The 15,600-nt window shown below is 39.5% G+C and overlaps 1 protein-coding gene and 1 non-coding gene across 6 annotated transcripts in view; both read left to right on the top strand.

The window, feature by feature from the left end:
- Positions 1-15,600, top strand: part of Vps54 (VPS54 subunit of GARP complex) — an 88,711-nt gene that overhangs the window by 5,597 nt on the left and 67,514 nt on the right. For 3 of the 5 annotated variants that reach the window (XR_008217424.1, XM_052734732.1, XM_052734729.1), the window contains exons 2-3: positions 9,584-9,739; positions 11,605-11,846. Coding sequence is in view for 4 of the 5 variants with exons in the window: in XM_052734732.1 (XP_052590692.1) it covers positions 9,604-9,739; positions 11,605-11,846 (378 nt within the window). In the remaining variant the exon portion in view is untranslated. Of the gene's footprint in view, positions 1-2,191; positions 2,296-9,583; positions 9,740-11,604; positions 11,847-15,600 lie in introns of all 5 variants that reach the window. The other 2 variants (XM_052734730.1, XM_052734731.1) reach the window with 2 other exon arrangements.
- LOC128109190 (small nucleolar RNA SNORA40) lies at positions 9,758-9,886 on the top strand. Its single transcript, XR_008217730.1, has one exon. It is a non-coding gene; the product is annotated as a small nucleolar RNA SNORA40 (small nucleolar RNA).

Genomic DNA, 15,600 nt, shown 5'->3' with positions numbered 1-15,600 from the left:
CTGAGCCGTCTCTCCAGTCCTTTGGCCATTACTTTTTATTATTTAAGATTTTTTAATCCATAGGTCAATTGAAAGACGAGTGGAGTGAGCACCCACACTCCCACAAATTTCTTTTCACAAATGTGTAGATGTTTCCCCTATTTTCAAACATATATCTTCCAATTATACGACTAGTCTACAGGATTACAGTCATGCCATCTAAGAATTTCAGCATTGACTTGGTAGCATTATTTGACATAGACTGAACACTTACATATTCTCAGCTGTGTGCACTTTCTCACTTCATCTTCCTACTCTATCACCATGGACCCTGTGGTGACAAGTTCCTGAAGAAAGAGTTCTCAGGCTGCGGAGATGGCTTTTCCTCTCCATATAAAAATGTCCCCAGTTGCTATATATACATAACTCCTATGTTCTTGACATAGAATATAGATGTCTATTCTTTTCAGGATTAACTCACTGCTCACATATTCAATTCTAGTACCTTCAATCTCTTCATAAGTCCAATCCTTCCACTCCAAAAAACGTTCAGGTATCAGATCCATATTCTGTTCATCAAGCCTGTCTCCTTGAGCTGTTGCTTCTTGATCCCCTTCATTGGCAACCCTGCGGCCCACCTCCTTAGCAGTTTGTCTTCCATTTCAGCACTCACTTGGTGGCTCTGGAAAAAAAAGAAAGACCTGCTCACTAAATCTAGTAGCCTATATATTCAGTCTTCATCTGACTTGACCTTACTGTCCTCAATATTTGCATACTAGAGACAGAGTAAGCCTATGACTATGAATTACTTTTAGTAACTACTGGAATACTTGTTAGGAGTTTTTGACGGGTGCTATAGAAAAAAAAAGGACATCACTTTCATTTTTAATAGTATTTAATTTTAATTTAAAAATTTAAATTATATAAAAATTTTTTCCTGGAAAGGATGCCATATGAATTGTCATTTATTTTATCAGAGTTCAGATCCTCAAGTCCCACTTAAATGAGTAGATGCCAGGTAGGAGGAGATCCCCAAAGCAAGCTGGTTAGGGAGACTTGCCACATCAGTGATCTCCAGGTTTGATTGACAGACCCTGCCTGCCTCAGTGGGTAAGATGGAAGAGCAGTGGATGATGATTCCTGACATCAACCTTGGGCTTCTGTTTTCTCACACACATGAATGTACTGTCACACACATACACCAACATATGCACAACACACATGAAAGTGGAAAAAGACAACTTACATTTCCAGTATAATTATTTATAATTTATTCTACCCAACATTATCTCTTATTATTTTTCTTTTTTCCCTTTTATTGAAAATAGGTATTTTCCCTCATATAATATATGCTGATTACCGTTTCTCCCTCCCTACTTCCCATCCTGATCGACTGATCCACCCTTTCTGTTTCTTATTAGAAAACAAGCTTCTGCCAGGCAATGGTGGCGCCTACCTTTAATCCCAGCACTCAGGAGGCAGAGGCAGGCAGATCTCTGTGAGTTCGAGGCCAGCCTGGTCTACAGAGTGAGTTCCAGGACAGCCAAGGCTACACAGAGAAACCTTGTCTTGAAAAAACAAAAAAAACAAAAAACAAAAAAACCAGGCTTCTAAGAGATAATAATAAAATATAATGTAATAAAACAAAAGCCAAACCGTTGGAATTGAACAAAACAGAAGGAAAAGAGCCCAAGAAAGGGCACAAGAAGCAGAGACCTGCTCTTTTCCACACTCAGAAAAACTTAAACTGGTGTAGACCTGTGTGGGCCTGTGTCTGCTGCTCAGCCTCTGGATTCACAGGAGCTTTGATCGTGTTGACTTAGAGGGCCTTGCTGTCTTGGTGCCCTCCATCCCCTTACATTCTTTGTGTTCCTCTTTCACGGGGTTCCCTGAGCCCAGAGGGGGACTTTGGTGGACACCTCACTTAGGGTCTGTTATTCCCTGTATACTGTCTGGTGAGGGTCTCCGCGTTTGTGCCCATCTGCTGTAAAAGGAGGCTCCTCTGAGGAGCAGGACACTGATCTATGTGTAGAGCAGTGTCATTAGAGTCTTTTTACTGCTGCGTTCTTTCAGGAGAACAGTAGGGTTGGGTTTTACCTAGGTCGCAGGCCAGCTTGTCTCGGGTTCTGGGTCACCCAAGCAGTGTTGGGTCCGGGTTCCGTCTCCTGGAGTGGACCTCAATCAAACCAGATATTGGTTGTGACTCCCACAGGCTCTGTACCACCGTTGCCCATCACTGTCGATGGAAGGGTCTGTGGCTGGTCGGTGTTGACATTGCAGGTGTGCACCGCCGGGTCGGTGCTGACATCGTGGCAGGTGTGCACCGCCGCAGTATCCAACGGATCATTATTAGCATTTCTGGAAAGCCGTGTCATTATAGTTAACTCTTAGCTTCAGTATTGAAATCACATGTGATGTGTGTGATGTGCAGTTAAATCGGAAGTCCTTTGTGATTAGCAGGTTCTTCCTGCTGGTAAATTTTAAGTAGTGTAGAAGTTTGTTATTTGTGTCTCAGTTCCATGAAAGAAACTTCACCTATACCATTTACAAGAAATTGGTCTTAAAAATTCTGTGAGTTCGAGGCCAGCCTGGGCTACCAAGTGAGTTCCAGGAAAGGCGCAAAGCTACACAGAGAAACCCTGTCTCGGAAAACCAAAAAAAAACCAAACAAACAAAAAAAAAATTCTAAGAAATGTGGGAAGTACTTCTTAGAATATGAAATATTTTAAGAATTTTGTAGGCAAACCTCAAGAAACCAACTAAAGGTGAGATTAAAGAAAAAAATATGGTGGAGAGAAGAGGTGGGCAGAGGACTTCTGTTGAAAAATACCTCTCCTGACTTCTGCCAAACTGACTTTTGGTAGGACATTGCAAGTATAGTTATTCATTTTTTTCTTATATGTATCAGTTAACTCTAAGTTTGTGGAAATCAGGTGTGCTACTTTTTGCCTTTTTTTTTTAAGCAGTGAGAATTGACCTCACTCATCCTTACTGCTCTTCCTGCATCCCTTAAATTCTTCCTAAATTTAAATCTAAAATTGTATTTAAATAGCTAGCACTGTCTAGCTCAGTGGGAGTGGGGATCTCAACTTTATAATCGCCTTAAATTACAAATAGGCATGTGGTGAAAGATGATTGTATAAGTCAGTTATTTCAAATTCAGGACACATTTCTTGTTGAAAGTAGTAGGGTGTTTGCCCATCGTAACTTGTTTTCCTGGTTTGAGTGGAGAATTGCCTCTTTGCTCACAAGACTACAATCCATCACACTGATGGAAATGTGCACTGTGTTACCCTGAAGAAAGAGTCTAGTCCGAGTCTTCTAGAATTCTTTTCTAGATTAGATGTGAATAGACATAGCCAGGTGTGGTGGTCCATGCCCATGCTCCAGATGCTAGGGAGACTGAGGCTGGCAGTTCGTAAGTTCTAGGCCAGCTTATGTTAATAAAAGTGCTCATGGCCTACTTGGGCTACTTAGTGAGACTGTCTCAGAAAGCTCCCCCCAAAGGGAAAACGTAAATAATGGTTTTAAGAGTGAAATTAATTTATTTTTAACTGAAGAGACTGTGTGATGTAGAAACAAGCATGGAATTTAGATCAGAAAGTCTGAATTCACATCCTGTAGTCATAATTACTTACCTTTTGAAACCAAGTTACTTCTGAACCTATTTCTTTTACTATATAATGTATTTACTATAAATGCGTTTATGAGATTGTTTTGAAGATCAGCAAAATAATCTGAATGGAGGCAATCAATTATGAACTATATAGTGTTTAGTAAAATTCTGATGATGATGATATAATTTTTACTGTTTTTAGATCGCTTCCTTTCATAACATCTTTGTTTTATTCATTAATAATATATACCTTACCTCCTTTTTGATGTGAGACTTCAGAAAACCCTTAGAACTAGATGTGGAAGTGAAGCAATCTAGTTTTTGTCTCAGCTGATCTCTTTCCTAACTCCCCAAGATAAAAAAAAAACATTTGATACAGGAGTAGGATATGAAGCAACTCCCTCTTGTAGGTCAGTTTACTGGGTTGTTGCCTAGTCCCGTCTTGATCTCAGGTTGGGGCGTAAGCCTAAAGTACCTCATAGTCTCTGGGTCTGTTGATTTGCTCTTTCTCTCTCCTTCCCCTTTCTGGGTTCCTCATTGCTTTCCAATACTCTCCCTCTCTTCTTTTTATGGGCATGCAGTGAGAACCTTTGTTCTGTGATTGGCTGCTTTTCTTCCCTTGGTTTTGCTGTTTCTTGTCTCCATACCCACCCCTCACCTACAGTCTCAAGACTGGAACTAAACAAAGAAATGGAAATCCATGTTGTTAAAGTGTAAATGTTTGGACGGGGAAGTATGAATGCAAATGTTTTCTTGTTATTTAAAACTAAGATGTATACAGTATTAGCAGTAGTAGTTGAGGTTATTTATTGTCTTCCGTGTTCCAATTATTGTGTCATGAGCTTACAAAAGATACTTAAACCTTACAACATTCCTATGTGTTATTTCCTTTTGTAAATGAGGACACTGAAATGTCTGGAGGTAAGAAAGCTATCAGATGTTATTCAACTAGTAAATGATAAATGTCTTAAGTCTGTGTGACCAGTTTTCTTAAGCATTGTATTATGTTTCAGGAAAGATAGCTGGAATCAACTTTTAGAAAGTCAAGTACTATTATATAAGATATTATAGACTTAGGTTTTAATATTATATTTGAATATATATGAATCCATGGGAGCCATTGTTAATGGCACGTGTAGCCTTACCTAACTTTCCACAGTAATCATTTATTTGTTCATCTAGTGAACATTCACAAAGTCTATAAATTGCGTAGACTTAGTGCTAGGTGTAGTACAGGACAGTAAATGAGGCAAATGTAAGTTGTTATAGTATAGTGGGGAAGGCAGGAAACAAGATAAATAAGTCCCCTGTAACATGAAAAAGTACTATGAAGATCACAAAGTACTAGTTTGGATCAGAGGGATGAAGGGCTGGAATGATATGTTTAGAAATGGGACAGTTGTCAGGAGAGATCTGTTATCCCACTAGGCAGAGTAAAATCACTGTTAACGTTCTGTTGTGTCTCCTGTACATTGTGCGTTGTCACAAAATGGTTTTATGAGAGGAAGAGAAGACTACAAAGAGAGAGGGGGCCAAGAGAGCGAGCACATAGCTGACAGAAATAGCAGGGTTATAAGGGAATGGGAACTAGGGGGAGGGAAGCTCATGAGCTGGAGAAGTTTAGGGTAAGGGTGGGGTGAGAAGAGCCAGGACGCCAGCATGGGCTGTGAAATGTTTAACAGGTACTTCTGATACTGAGTATTGCTAGAAATCTATGGAGTCTGTATAACAGGCAAAGGAATTTATTAGAAGATAAAACTCACTACAGCCTGAAAAACAGAGCTGTGGTCCATGCTGATCTTCTGCCTGGTCCAAGATCTGCCTGGTCCATCTCAGCATCCAAACCATGAGGGAGCAAAGAGAGCGCTGTGTATATGCATCCCAGGTCTTAAGGGTCCCCGAGCGACCACACCTCAGGGGCATGTACTTCAAGGTCATAGGCAGGTGTAGCAGTTACCTGCTGCCTCTCTAAAGGCAGTGCTTCAAGGTCATACATAATTAGAACAGCTATCCACCACAACTGAGGGAGCCTGGAGGCCAGCATGGGCTCTGGTATGCTGATAGGTCACAGATAGCCATTTGTCCTGAATTTCTTTTGGACCTGACACCTGGCTGCTGAGATTATAGGCCAATGTTGAAATTATTTTTATTCACATTTTTAAATATGTATATGTTTGTTTTCTTTAGCTGTGTAATCTAGAAATGAAACTTGGACCTTTTAAGGGAGAAAAGGGAGAAGATGGTATAAATATTTTAGAAGGGTACAGCCTTCCCCAAGACAAAGTAGCCTGGACATCATCCTAAAGGACAATTAGGCCCCTTTTTCTGCAAGAGTTTATTCACAGGAAATAAGGAATGAGACTATAAAAAAGGAAGACAAGTTAATATTCAATTGTAAAAGTCTTGAGTACCGCTTAATGAAATTTGAGATTTGTTTGGGAAGTAATAATTTATAAAAGTTTTTGAGATGAAGTAAAATAGGGTGAAAACTTAGATAAATCTTAAACTCTACACATAGTAGTTTAGACTGTAAGCAGAGGGACTGTAGAAGTCCGTAGAATGACAGGACAGGCAGTTTAGATTGGACAGTAAGGTATCACTTGTGATGACTAGGAGAAAGGAAATTGAATTAGTGTATTTGCTCCATAGAGATGGAGGACACCTGAGAACACAGGAGAACGACACATCCGCATGAAAGTGCCGCAATGAGGCCCATTATTTTGCATGCTGACATGAATAGTATATAGCTGTATTTTAGCTGCTCTAATAAGACGTTTCGTGTAGAGTCAAAATAGTAGGCAAGAGAAATAAAATGGACTTTCTCTATTAGCTTATGTACAATAGGCAATTGTATGGAAAATTTCAAGTTGACTCTAAATATTTTTGTATTATCTGTAGTTTGTCTAGGCAGTAACTACTACAGTGTAGAAGGAAATAACTTTTACATGCTATCTAGGTAATGTTCATAATACACTGTAGCTGTTTCCTCATCTTTTAGGGAATTCCAGTTTCTATATATGGTAAAATTCTTTTGTCACATAAACTTTGAAACCTTTTGATAGGTTTTTCCATATTTGAAGTTATACAATAATGCCATCTTGAGATAGATTAAAAAGTGATTACAAATTGAGTAGTTCCCCCCATACTTACATTTTGTACTAATTAATATTTTACAAATACGTAGTTTTCTTCCCTCAAAATTTTTCTTTGAAAATTCTAACTCATATGGAAAAACAAAAGAATATGTAATTCTCAATATATTTTGTTTTTACATTTTGTCAGATTTGTTACGCAAATTTTTTGCTCAATAATTTAAAAATAAATTGCAGATAGTGAGGTATATCACTTCTAAATCTTTAATGCTAAGTATAAAGACATTTCTGATATTTTCAATACTGTTAATACAAATAAGAAAATCAATGATTTCAAAATACCATTCAATAGCCAATCCATATTAAAAGTTCCAAGGATGTCTTAAAGCCATTTTATAAGAACAAGATTCAGTCAAGTATAACTGCTTTTAGTTATTGCCTCTTTATTAATTTAGTCTAGAATGACTTGATAGAATTGTAAACAGACCAGTATTCTTATATAATTCCTTATGTTTTGATTTGATTGTTTCCCCCTTATAAGGTTTAAACCTTACTCACCTGTTCCTCTTTTTTCTTGTCACCTGAAAGCTAGGTCTTTAGTAGTTGGTCTGTAGTCATACCTTTAGAGACTCCATAGTCTGTGTATTTTAGCAGCGTCTTCTTTCCTCCCTCCCTCCCTCCCTCCCTCCCTCTCTCTCTCCCTCCCTCCCATTATCTCTGTAGACCAACTGGCTGTGAACTCACAGAGATCTTCCTGCTTCTGCCTCCCAAGTGCTGAGACTAAAGGCATATGCCCCAATGCAGAATTTTTTACTGTCTTAAGTAGATGGGGTGGTTGACTGGTTGTGTTTCATGTACTAAAAGTGCTGAGACAGATATTCTGGTAACCCTGAGAAATAGAGTTTTTAGCAAACTGGAAGTCTGAGTAGATGAGCTGTTTGCTGTGGGTTGTAGTTCTGTATCTGTTTCTTATTTACAACTCTTTAAAAAAATATTTAGTTTTTTTTTTTAAATTATGTGCATGAGTGTTTTGCCTTCATGTATGTCAGTGTACTGTGTATGTGCAGTACCTGTGGAGGGTGTTGGATCCTCTGGAGCTGCCATGTGGATACTGGGAACTGAACCCAGGGCCTCTGCAAGTGCAGCCAGTGCTCATAACCACAGAACCATCTCTCCAACCCCCCATAGTTCTGATTCTTTCCCATTTGCCAGGTTTCCACCTTGTTTTTTGTTTTTGTTTTAATTTGTTATAGTATATTGAAGCATGATCCTAATTAGTCTTATTAAATAGAAACCCAGAGTCAGATATTAAGGTGAAAGCTGAAAGATCAGAGAAGCAAAGGAGCAGCCACAGTCAGTTCTTACCTCTCAGAATCCTCAGACTGAATTGGGGAGGGAGGGCACGGAGATCCTTTCTCCACCTCCCAAATGTGCTGAGATTAAAGGCATGCACCATGCCGCCCAGCTCTGTTTCTCTTTTAGACTGGTTCAGTCTTGTGTAGCCCAGGGTGGCCTTGAACTCCTGATCTTCCTGCTTCCTCCTCCCAAGTGCTGTGATTAAAAGTGTGAGCCACCACTGCCTGGCCTCTATGGTTAACTAGTGGCTAGCTCCGCCCTCTGATTTCCAGGCAAGCTTTATTTGTCAGAACACAAACAAAATATCACACAACAGCACATAATTTTGGGGGCCCTGTTATATTTATCTCTAGTATAAGACAACTTAAATTAGATAATCTCTAAATATTTCATAACAAAACAATCAAATAATACTTCTTTGGGCCTGAGTTGCAGTATTGTTTCATTTATAGTTTTTCCTAATGATCTTATGATAATTACTGTGTTTCAGTTACATAATATGAATATTATATAATTATAATAGCTAATCTGTGAACACTAACATTGAGATAGCATTAAATTTACATATATATATATGCTCATAATTTTTCAGATATATTTGAGATACAGCCTTTTTCATCTATTTTACAGATGAGGAAAGGTACACATAGGTTAAGGAATTTCATATGGTTATGCTGTTGAGGACTGGAGAGGAGATCTGAACCCAGCAAAATAGACTTAAAACTTTAGGCACTAGCCATTTTGGTAGTGTGTCATTATTGTAGTCTTGTTGAATGAATGGCATGTCTCATCTTTAATATTTTGGTTACAGATTGTTATGTATTTGTACTTTTATAAGTAAGAATGTTCACCTGTGGGATTTCTTTTTCAAACAAGGAAAAATAAGTTTCTTAGCAAACTAAATGTTCTGAACAACTTTTATAATTAACCACAGATTGTTGTTGTTGGTTGTTTTTGGTCTTTTGGGGCCCGCCACCCAGCTCCCAAATAAATCATACATGGAGGCTTATTTTTACTTATAAATGCCCGGCCTTAGCTTAGCTTGTTTCTTGCCAGCTTTCTTTAACTTAAATTACCCCATCTACCTTTTGCCTCTGGGATTTTCCCGTTCTCTTACTTCTGTTTATCTTACTCTTCGTGACTTGCTGTGTAGCTGCGTGGCTGGCCCCTAGTGCTCTCCTCCTCTGGCTATTCTTCCTTTTTTTTCTCCTCTCAGACTTCTCCTTCTATATTTTTTTTTCTGCCTGCCAGCCCCACCTATCCTTTCTCTCCTGCCTTGCTATTGGCCATTCAGTTCTTTATTAGACCCAGTCAGGTGTTTTAGACAGGCAAGGTAACACAGCACAGTAAAAAAATGCAACATAAACAAAAGTAACAACTTAAAATAATATTCTATAACAACAGACATTCAAGTATTTACACTTGGAGGGCTTTTGAAAAAATGCTACTGGTTTTGAAAGACTATTTGCAATGTGTATTATGTCTATAGATAGATTTTTGTTTGTAGTGTCTTAATTATTATTTGTTTCTTATTTTTTAGTTGAGTGGTGATTTTATGCAATGGCTTCAAGCCACAGATCTTCTCCAGTGCCTCAAGGAAGCAGCAGTGATGGTTTCTTTAAAAAAGAGGTAGATCCAGCAAAACACATTCGACCTGTGCAGTCACTGCCAGATGTATGTCCCCAGGAGCCCACAGGTAATTTTTTTTTTTTTAAGGATTTTTCTGATGATTTGTGTTATCATTAAAAGTGTAGTCATCTAGACAGATGCGACAGTAAATCCTCTTTTGCAACCCAGAACTCATTGTTCAGTATGAGTTTTGATACATACAAGAAGGAATATAGGACAGCACAACGGGATTGTGGTACTACTGAGGTTGGTTCTAGCTGTCCTATAATTTAAAGGCATAGGTAACAATAAAAAAGCCCAATGTGACGAAAAAAAAAAAAAAAGTGTAGTCATATTTCAGCCAGGTGGTGGTGGCGCACGCCTTTAATCCCAGCACTCGGGAGGCAGAGCCAGGCGGATCTCTGTGACTTCGAGGCCAGCCTGGGCTACCAAGTGAGTTCCAGGAAAGGCACAAAGCTACACAGAGAAACTCTGTCTCGAAAAAAACCAAAAAAAAAAAAAAAGTGTAGTCATATTTCATATACTTAACCTCAAAAGAGTAAATTTTATAATGCTAGAAAACCCAAACTGTATAGGTGATTGGGAAATTAGGATATAGTTTTTCACGAATTTCCATTAAAGGAGTTAACTGGAAAATTATTGAAAATGGAGGAGCAGATTGAAAGCTATGTAGTTAAAATGTAGTATAATCAGTCCTTATTATTTGCAGATTCTGTATTTAAAAATATTCCTATTCCCTAAAATGTATTTTAACTCCAATATTAAATATTTGTTGTACTTTGGTGGTATTTGTAGTTGTGTACAGAGCAGTAAAAAAAAAAAAAAATTGAGTTGCCTAATACAGGTGTTCCCAACTGTGAGTGCTCTTGTTTCAGCTTCTGTTTCAGCTCCTAGAAACGAATATTCTTTCTTTTTTTTTTTGTTTTCTTTCGAGACAGGTTTCTCTGTGTAGCTTTGGCGCCTTTCCTGGAACTCACTCTGTAGACCAGGCTGGCCTCGAACTCACAGAGATCCTCCTGGCTCTGCCTCCTGAGTGCGTGCCACCGCCACCTGGCCACCGCCGCCCGGCCCATGAATATTCTTTATGCAGCCTATTTAATGTTATGCATTTTGTTTTATTGTTGTTACTTTGTTGGAGGCGTTGTTGTTTAAAATGAACTGTAACATAGTCCTGAGGTGCTGTCTAGCGTGACTAAACACAGGAAAGTTGTGCTGTGCTTTATGGAGAAAACATGTAGAAAGAAAGCTTCATGTAAGCACTGCTTATAATGTGGACAGTCATGAAATCTACATTGTAATGACTGATGGATAGTAAATAAGTGTCTTTAACCAGAAGCATAAGCAAGATAAGGGTACGTGTCTCCTGACTGATGACAATGTTATGACCTGAGGGGCAGTGACCCCAGCAGTGGTAATTCACTATGTGCTAGTTAGGTGCTCATAGAACTTTTTATAACAAATCTGTAAATAATGAGGATTATTGCATATTGTTTTTCCTTTAAGATTAATGCTGTAGCAGCATTGTGTCACCTGATTATAAGCTAAGCAAAGGACATTTAAATGATGAGTACCTGCCATAATATAACAGGAAAAAAAGGTGTATCTTTAAAAAGAAAAACTGAGGTATTTTTAGTTTTGGGAAAAAGAGAGAAATTGTAATTAAAGAAATTAATTAATGAAAGGATTTTCTATTAATAGATATATGCTCCCATTTTGGAATTTGTAACCCTCGAATTCTGCATGTCTTTTATCTTTTGTTTCTTATTCCTTTGATAACTGATACTGGATGATGAGGATGACTTTTATTAATAATTTACCATGGAGAAAAAGTTTGATTGCATATAAAATAGACTATAAGCATTTTTATTTTTTCTAGGATATACTCCCAGGCATAGAGCAAACTTTACAGAGGTGTCTTGTTTACTTTTGCAGGTGATTCAAATAGTTTATGTGTTGCCCCATCTCTAGTTACAGATCAACATAGATGGACTGTATATCATTCCAAAGTAAATCTCCCAGCAGCATTAAATGATCCTACATTAGCAAAAAGAGAATCCGACTTCTTCACAAAAACGTGGGGATTGGACTTTGTGGACACTGAAGTCATACCTTCATTCTACCTCCCACAGATCAGCAAGGAACATTTTATAGCATATCAACAGGAAATCTCTCAGGTAACAGCTAATCTTGAATCTAGTTGTAATCAAGTCAAAAGTAATAGAATTTTAGTTTGATTCATGTAGATTTTTGAGCAATAAGCTTCGAAGCCATGGTATTCTTTCTTTTTTTTTTTTTTTTGGTTTTTCATGACAGGGGTTTCTCCATGTAGTTTTGGTGCCTGTCTTGGATCTTGCTCTGTAGAGCAGGCTGGCCTTGAACTCACAGAGATCTGCCTGACTCTGCCTTCTGAGTGCTGGGATTAAAGGCGTGCACCACTACCGCCTGACTGGTATTCTTTTTTTTCATGGTATTTTTTATGTATACAAATTCTGTTGTCTGGGTTGTGTTTCTTTAGATACATTTTTTTTTTTTTTTTTTTTTTTTTTTTTTTTTTTTGGTTTTTCGAGACAGGGTTTCTCTGTGTAGCTTTGCGCCTTTCCTGGAACTCACTTGGTAGCCCAGGCTGGCCTCGAACTCACAGAGATCCGCCTGACTCTGCCTCCCGAGTGCTGGGATTAAAGGCGTGCGCCACCACCGCCCGGCTTAGATACATTTTAATAGATTTGTTTTACTTTGGTTTGTGGTGATTTTTCAGGATTACAGGTTTTTGTTAGTGTTAAGATTCAGTGGGACCCTACCCTACCTGTCAAGGAGAAATGGTTCTATGAGTTTTGCAGAGCTCAGTTGATCTGTGAGATTTAGGGAGTTAGTAGGTTAGGGTGTGAGAGGGAGAAGCAGGCCAAGTGAGATGAGAGGCAGGGCACATGATGTCTGACTCTGGAAGACTGGGTGTAAGCCAGTCCAGTAGAACATGTCCTGAGTGGGCTGTCCACTATTCAGAAAATAGCCCTAGGCCATTGGAGTCCAATAAGTGCACCAGTACCTATGACTGCTTGTGTAGGTGGAAGCAGAGAACTGTGACTGACTTGTTGGAGAGAACAACAGTAAGAGAGAGGGTGGGGTTCCTCCAAAGACTGTGCAGCTCATCTCGGCTGGCTATGGGCCAGTGCTAAACAGCTGTGGAAGCAGACAGGTGCACGGATTCATGTGCGGTGAATGCCTCGTATCAGTAATTTCCTTGTTCAGGTGTACAAGGCCAAAGCAACAATCTGTCAGAGCCCAACAGAGAACATGCCACTGTTTCGCGGCTGTAAATTCTTCAGAAATTTGTGGGCAGAATCATTCGGAGAGTCCATAAGATGGTTCATTCTCTCTGTAAGGCTCCTGAAGCCAAAATTAGCTGTGAGGAAGAATTAAGAGGGAACATTACTACTATCAAGACTTTTCTACATCTCAGGAAGCAGAAGGTCACTGCAGCAAGCAAGCATTTGAAACTGGGGACAGTTTCAGGAGATGAACTGCTTTAGAAGAGACTTGTCCATGTCACAGAAACCAAGGTCTAATGTAAGCAGCCAGCCAATGTGAGAAGATTAGGAAGTAACAGCCAGGCGAACCTGCAGAAGAAGTTTTGTGGAAAATTGTTGTAGCCCGAGGCCATACTTTTGGAGGTTCTTCCCTGAGTGGAAGTGGTGATGTTGCTGTTGTAAGAACAGAAGAGGGATCCTGAGATAAACCTAACAATGACTTCTTTCTGAAGTCTGGAGCCTGTACCAGTCCAGAGGCTTCCGTGTTTGGGAATCCCCAGTCATGACTTCAGTACCCTGTTGTCTAATTTTCTGTTTTTAACATCCTAACAACTTCTGGATCCAAATCGTTGGCTCCACAGTCTACAATTATACATCTTATCAATGAGATGACTATGACCACGAGAACATTCTGCCTGAAGATTTGGCTGGGCATGTAGGGTATGCTCTAGCAATACCCTTGTGTGTAAACCATTCCTGGTGTGGATCCTGTATCCTGACACCTTGGACTTCTGTTTGTTGACTTTGGAGACAATGAGGATTGCCCACTGAAAGACCTCTGTTCTCTTGGGAATGATTTCCTAAGCTTTCTGTTTCAACCAATAAAGCGTAGTCTGGCATCAGTCATCCTTTCAGGTGAACAGTGTGAAGGGGAAGCTTTGGATGAGTTTGACAGGCCTATTGTGCTGATTAGGTCTGTGGCCAAACCTCTACATATGTCCAGACTGGAATCTAAGCTTGGGCAAAGATCTACTTGTATGATACCAATAATGGGAAGACACTTGGTATTGAGCTAGAAATGGTTTGTAAAAGATGCACAAATTGAGCTTCCTGAAGACATGGAAACAAACAAAACTATCCTAGACATGTTCAAGGACAGAGCTACAGAAACTGATTCCTTTCTTGCCACCATGGTCACTGAGACAAAAAGAGCTTCACATATCCTACCCTGCCTCAGCTTACTGCCTCCTTTTCTGGTGATGATCATGAGGATGGTGCATGTTCAAGGACAGAGCCACAGAAACTGATTCCTTTCTTGCCACCATGGTCACTGAGACAAAAAGAGCTTCATATATCTTACCCTGCCTCAGCTTTCTGCCTCCTTTTCTGGTGATGATGATGAAGATGGTGACTTACTCTGAAATCTGAGCTGTAATTGTTGGATCTGCTTTGTTGTGATTTGTCACAGGATTTGGTGCTAGAAGTGGGGAGTTTGTACAGGAGGAGAGCCCATCGTCCCTTACTACATACACGTTTGGCTTCCTGTAGGCCAAATCCATTCTCTCCTTCCATTGGCTTCTAGAGAGTATATGAGGCCAAGGGAGATGCACAGCTTCCCTTTCACTCATCTGTCTCCTAGTGTTGAATACTGCTGTGGAACTCTGAGGCTTTTCCATGGAAGGCTCCGACCATAAGAACATTATTGCTGCTCTGTGTTTTTTGAGGTTGGGATACTGCCAGGTTTAGGCATGTAGATGCCTAATGTAGGCATGTAGATGGTGTCTCTACATTTCTGACTAACCTCAGCAAGTGACTGCAGTTACAGAAAGTGTTTGGTGGACTTCAAAGACCACAGTTGAGCTAGAAGAGAAAGACAAAAATCAGCATAAATTTATTAAAATTTGGGGAGGTGGAAAGAGAATATCACTTTCCAGGCGCAATTGCTGATGTTCTGTGTTTTTTGAGACAAGGTCTTACTCTGTAGCCCTAGCTGGCTTGGAACTCACAATATAGACCAGACTGACCTCAAATCCAGAAATCTGCCGCTTTTGCCTACCAATTGCATTACCACACCTGGCCGGAGACAGGTTTTGAGACAATGTTCCAGCTATTTCTTTATGAACTTTACTTTAAATACAAGTAGAAAAAGGAGAGAGGCAATTCAGGAAATGTTGTAAATTGCCAGTATAGGCCTCCCTCCGCACCCCGGACACTTCGAGAGAAAAAGAGCATGTATAGTTCTGCTTAAATCACTTGAGAGATTGTCTGATGATTAAGTTCTCAAGGGGAAAATATATATATATATATATAATCTCCAGAGTAGAACTTACCCCATGTCTCCAGTTTACTACAACAGAGCATCCTACCTTAAGCAGACACCTTTACTGTATCCAAACAAATGTCCAATTCAACATTCTTCTCCTCCTCCTCCTTCCTTTTCTCTTCTTCTTCTTCCTCTTCCTCCTCTTCTTGTTCTTCTTCCTTCTCTTCCTCCTTCCTTCCTTCTTCTCCTTTCTTCTTCTTTTCCTTCTTTCTCTTTTCTTCTTCTTGACAGGGTCTCACTCTGTAGCCCTCGCTGGCCTGAACCAGCTATATAGATCAGGCTGGCCTCAAACTCATAGAGTGAACTCACAGAAGGCTGCCTGCCTGTACACCCTGAGTACTGAGGTTGATCCATGCCCAT

This window comes from Peromyscus californicus, unplaced genomic scaffold (assembly GCF_007827085.1).
Source record: "Peromyscus californicus insignis strain IS unplaced genomic scaffold, ASM782708v3 Scaffold_13__1_contigs__length_99412109, whole genome shotgun sequence".
Lineage (NCBI taxonomy): Eukaryota > Metazoa > Chordata > Mammalia > Rodentia > Cricetidae > Peromyscus > Peromyscus californicus.
Note: the sequence above shows the minus strand (reverse complement) of the source record. Positions and strands in the feature narration are given on the sequence as shown.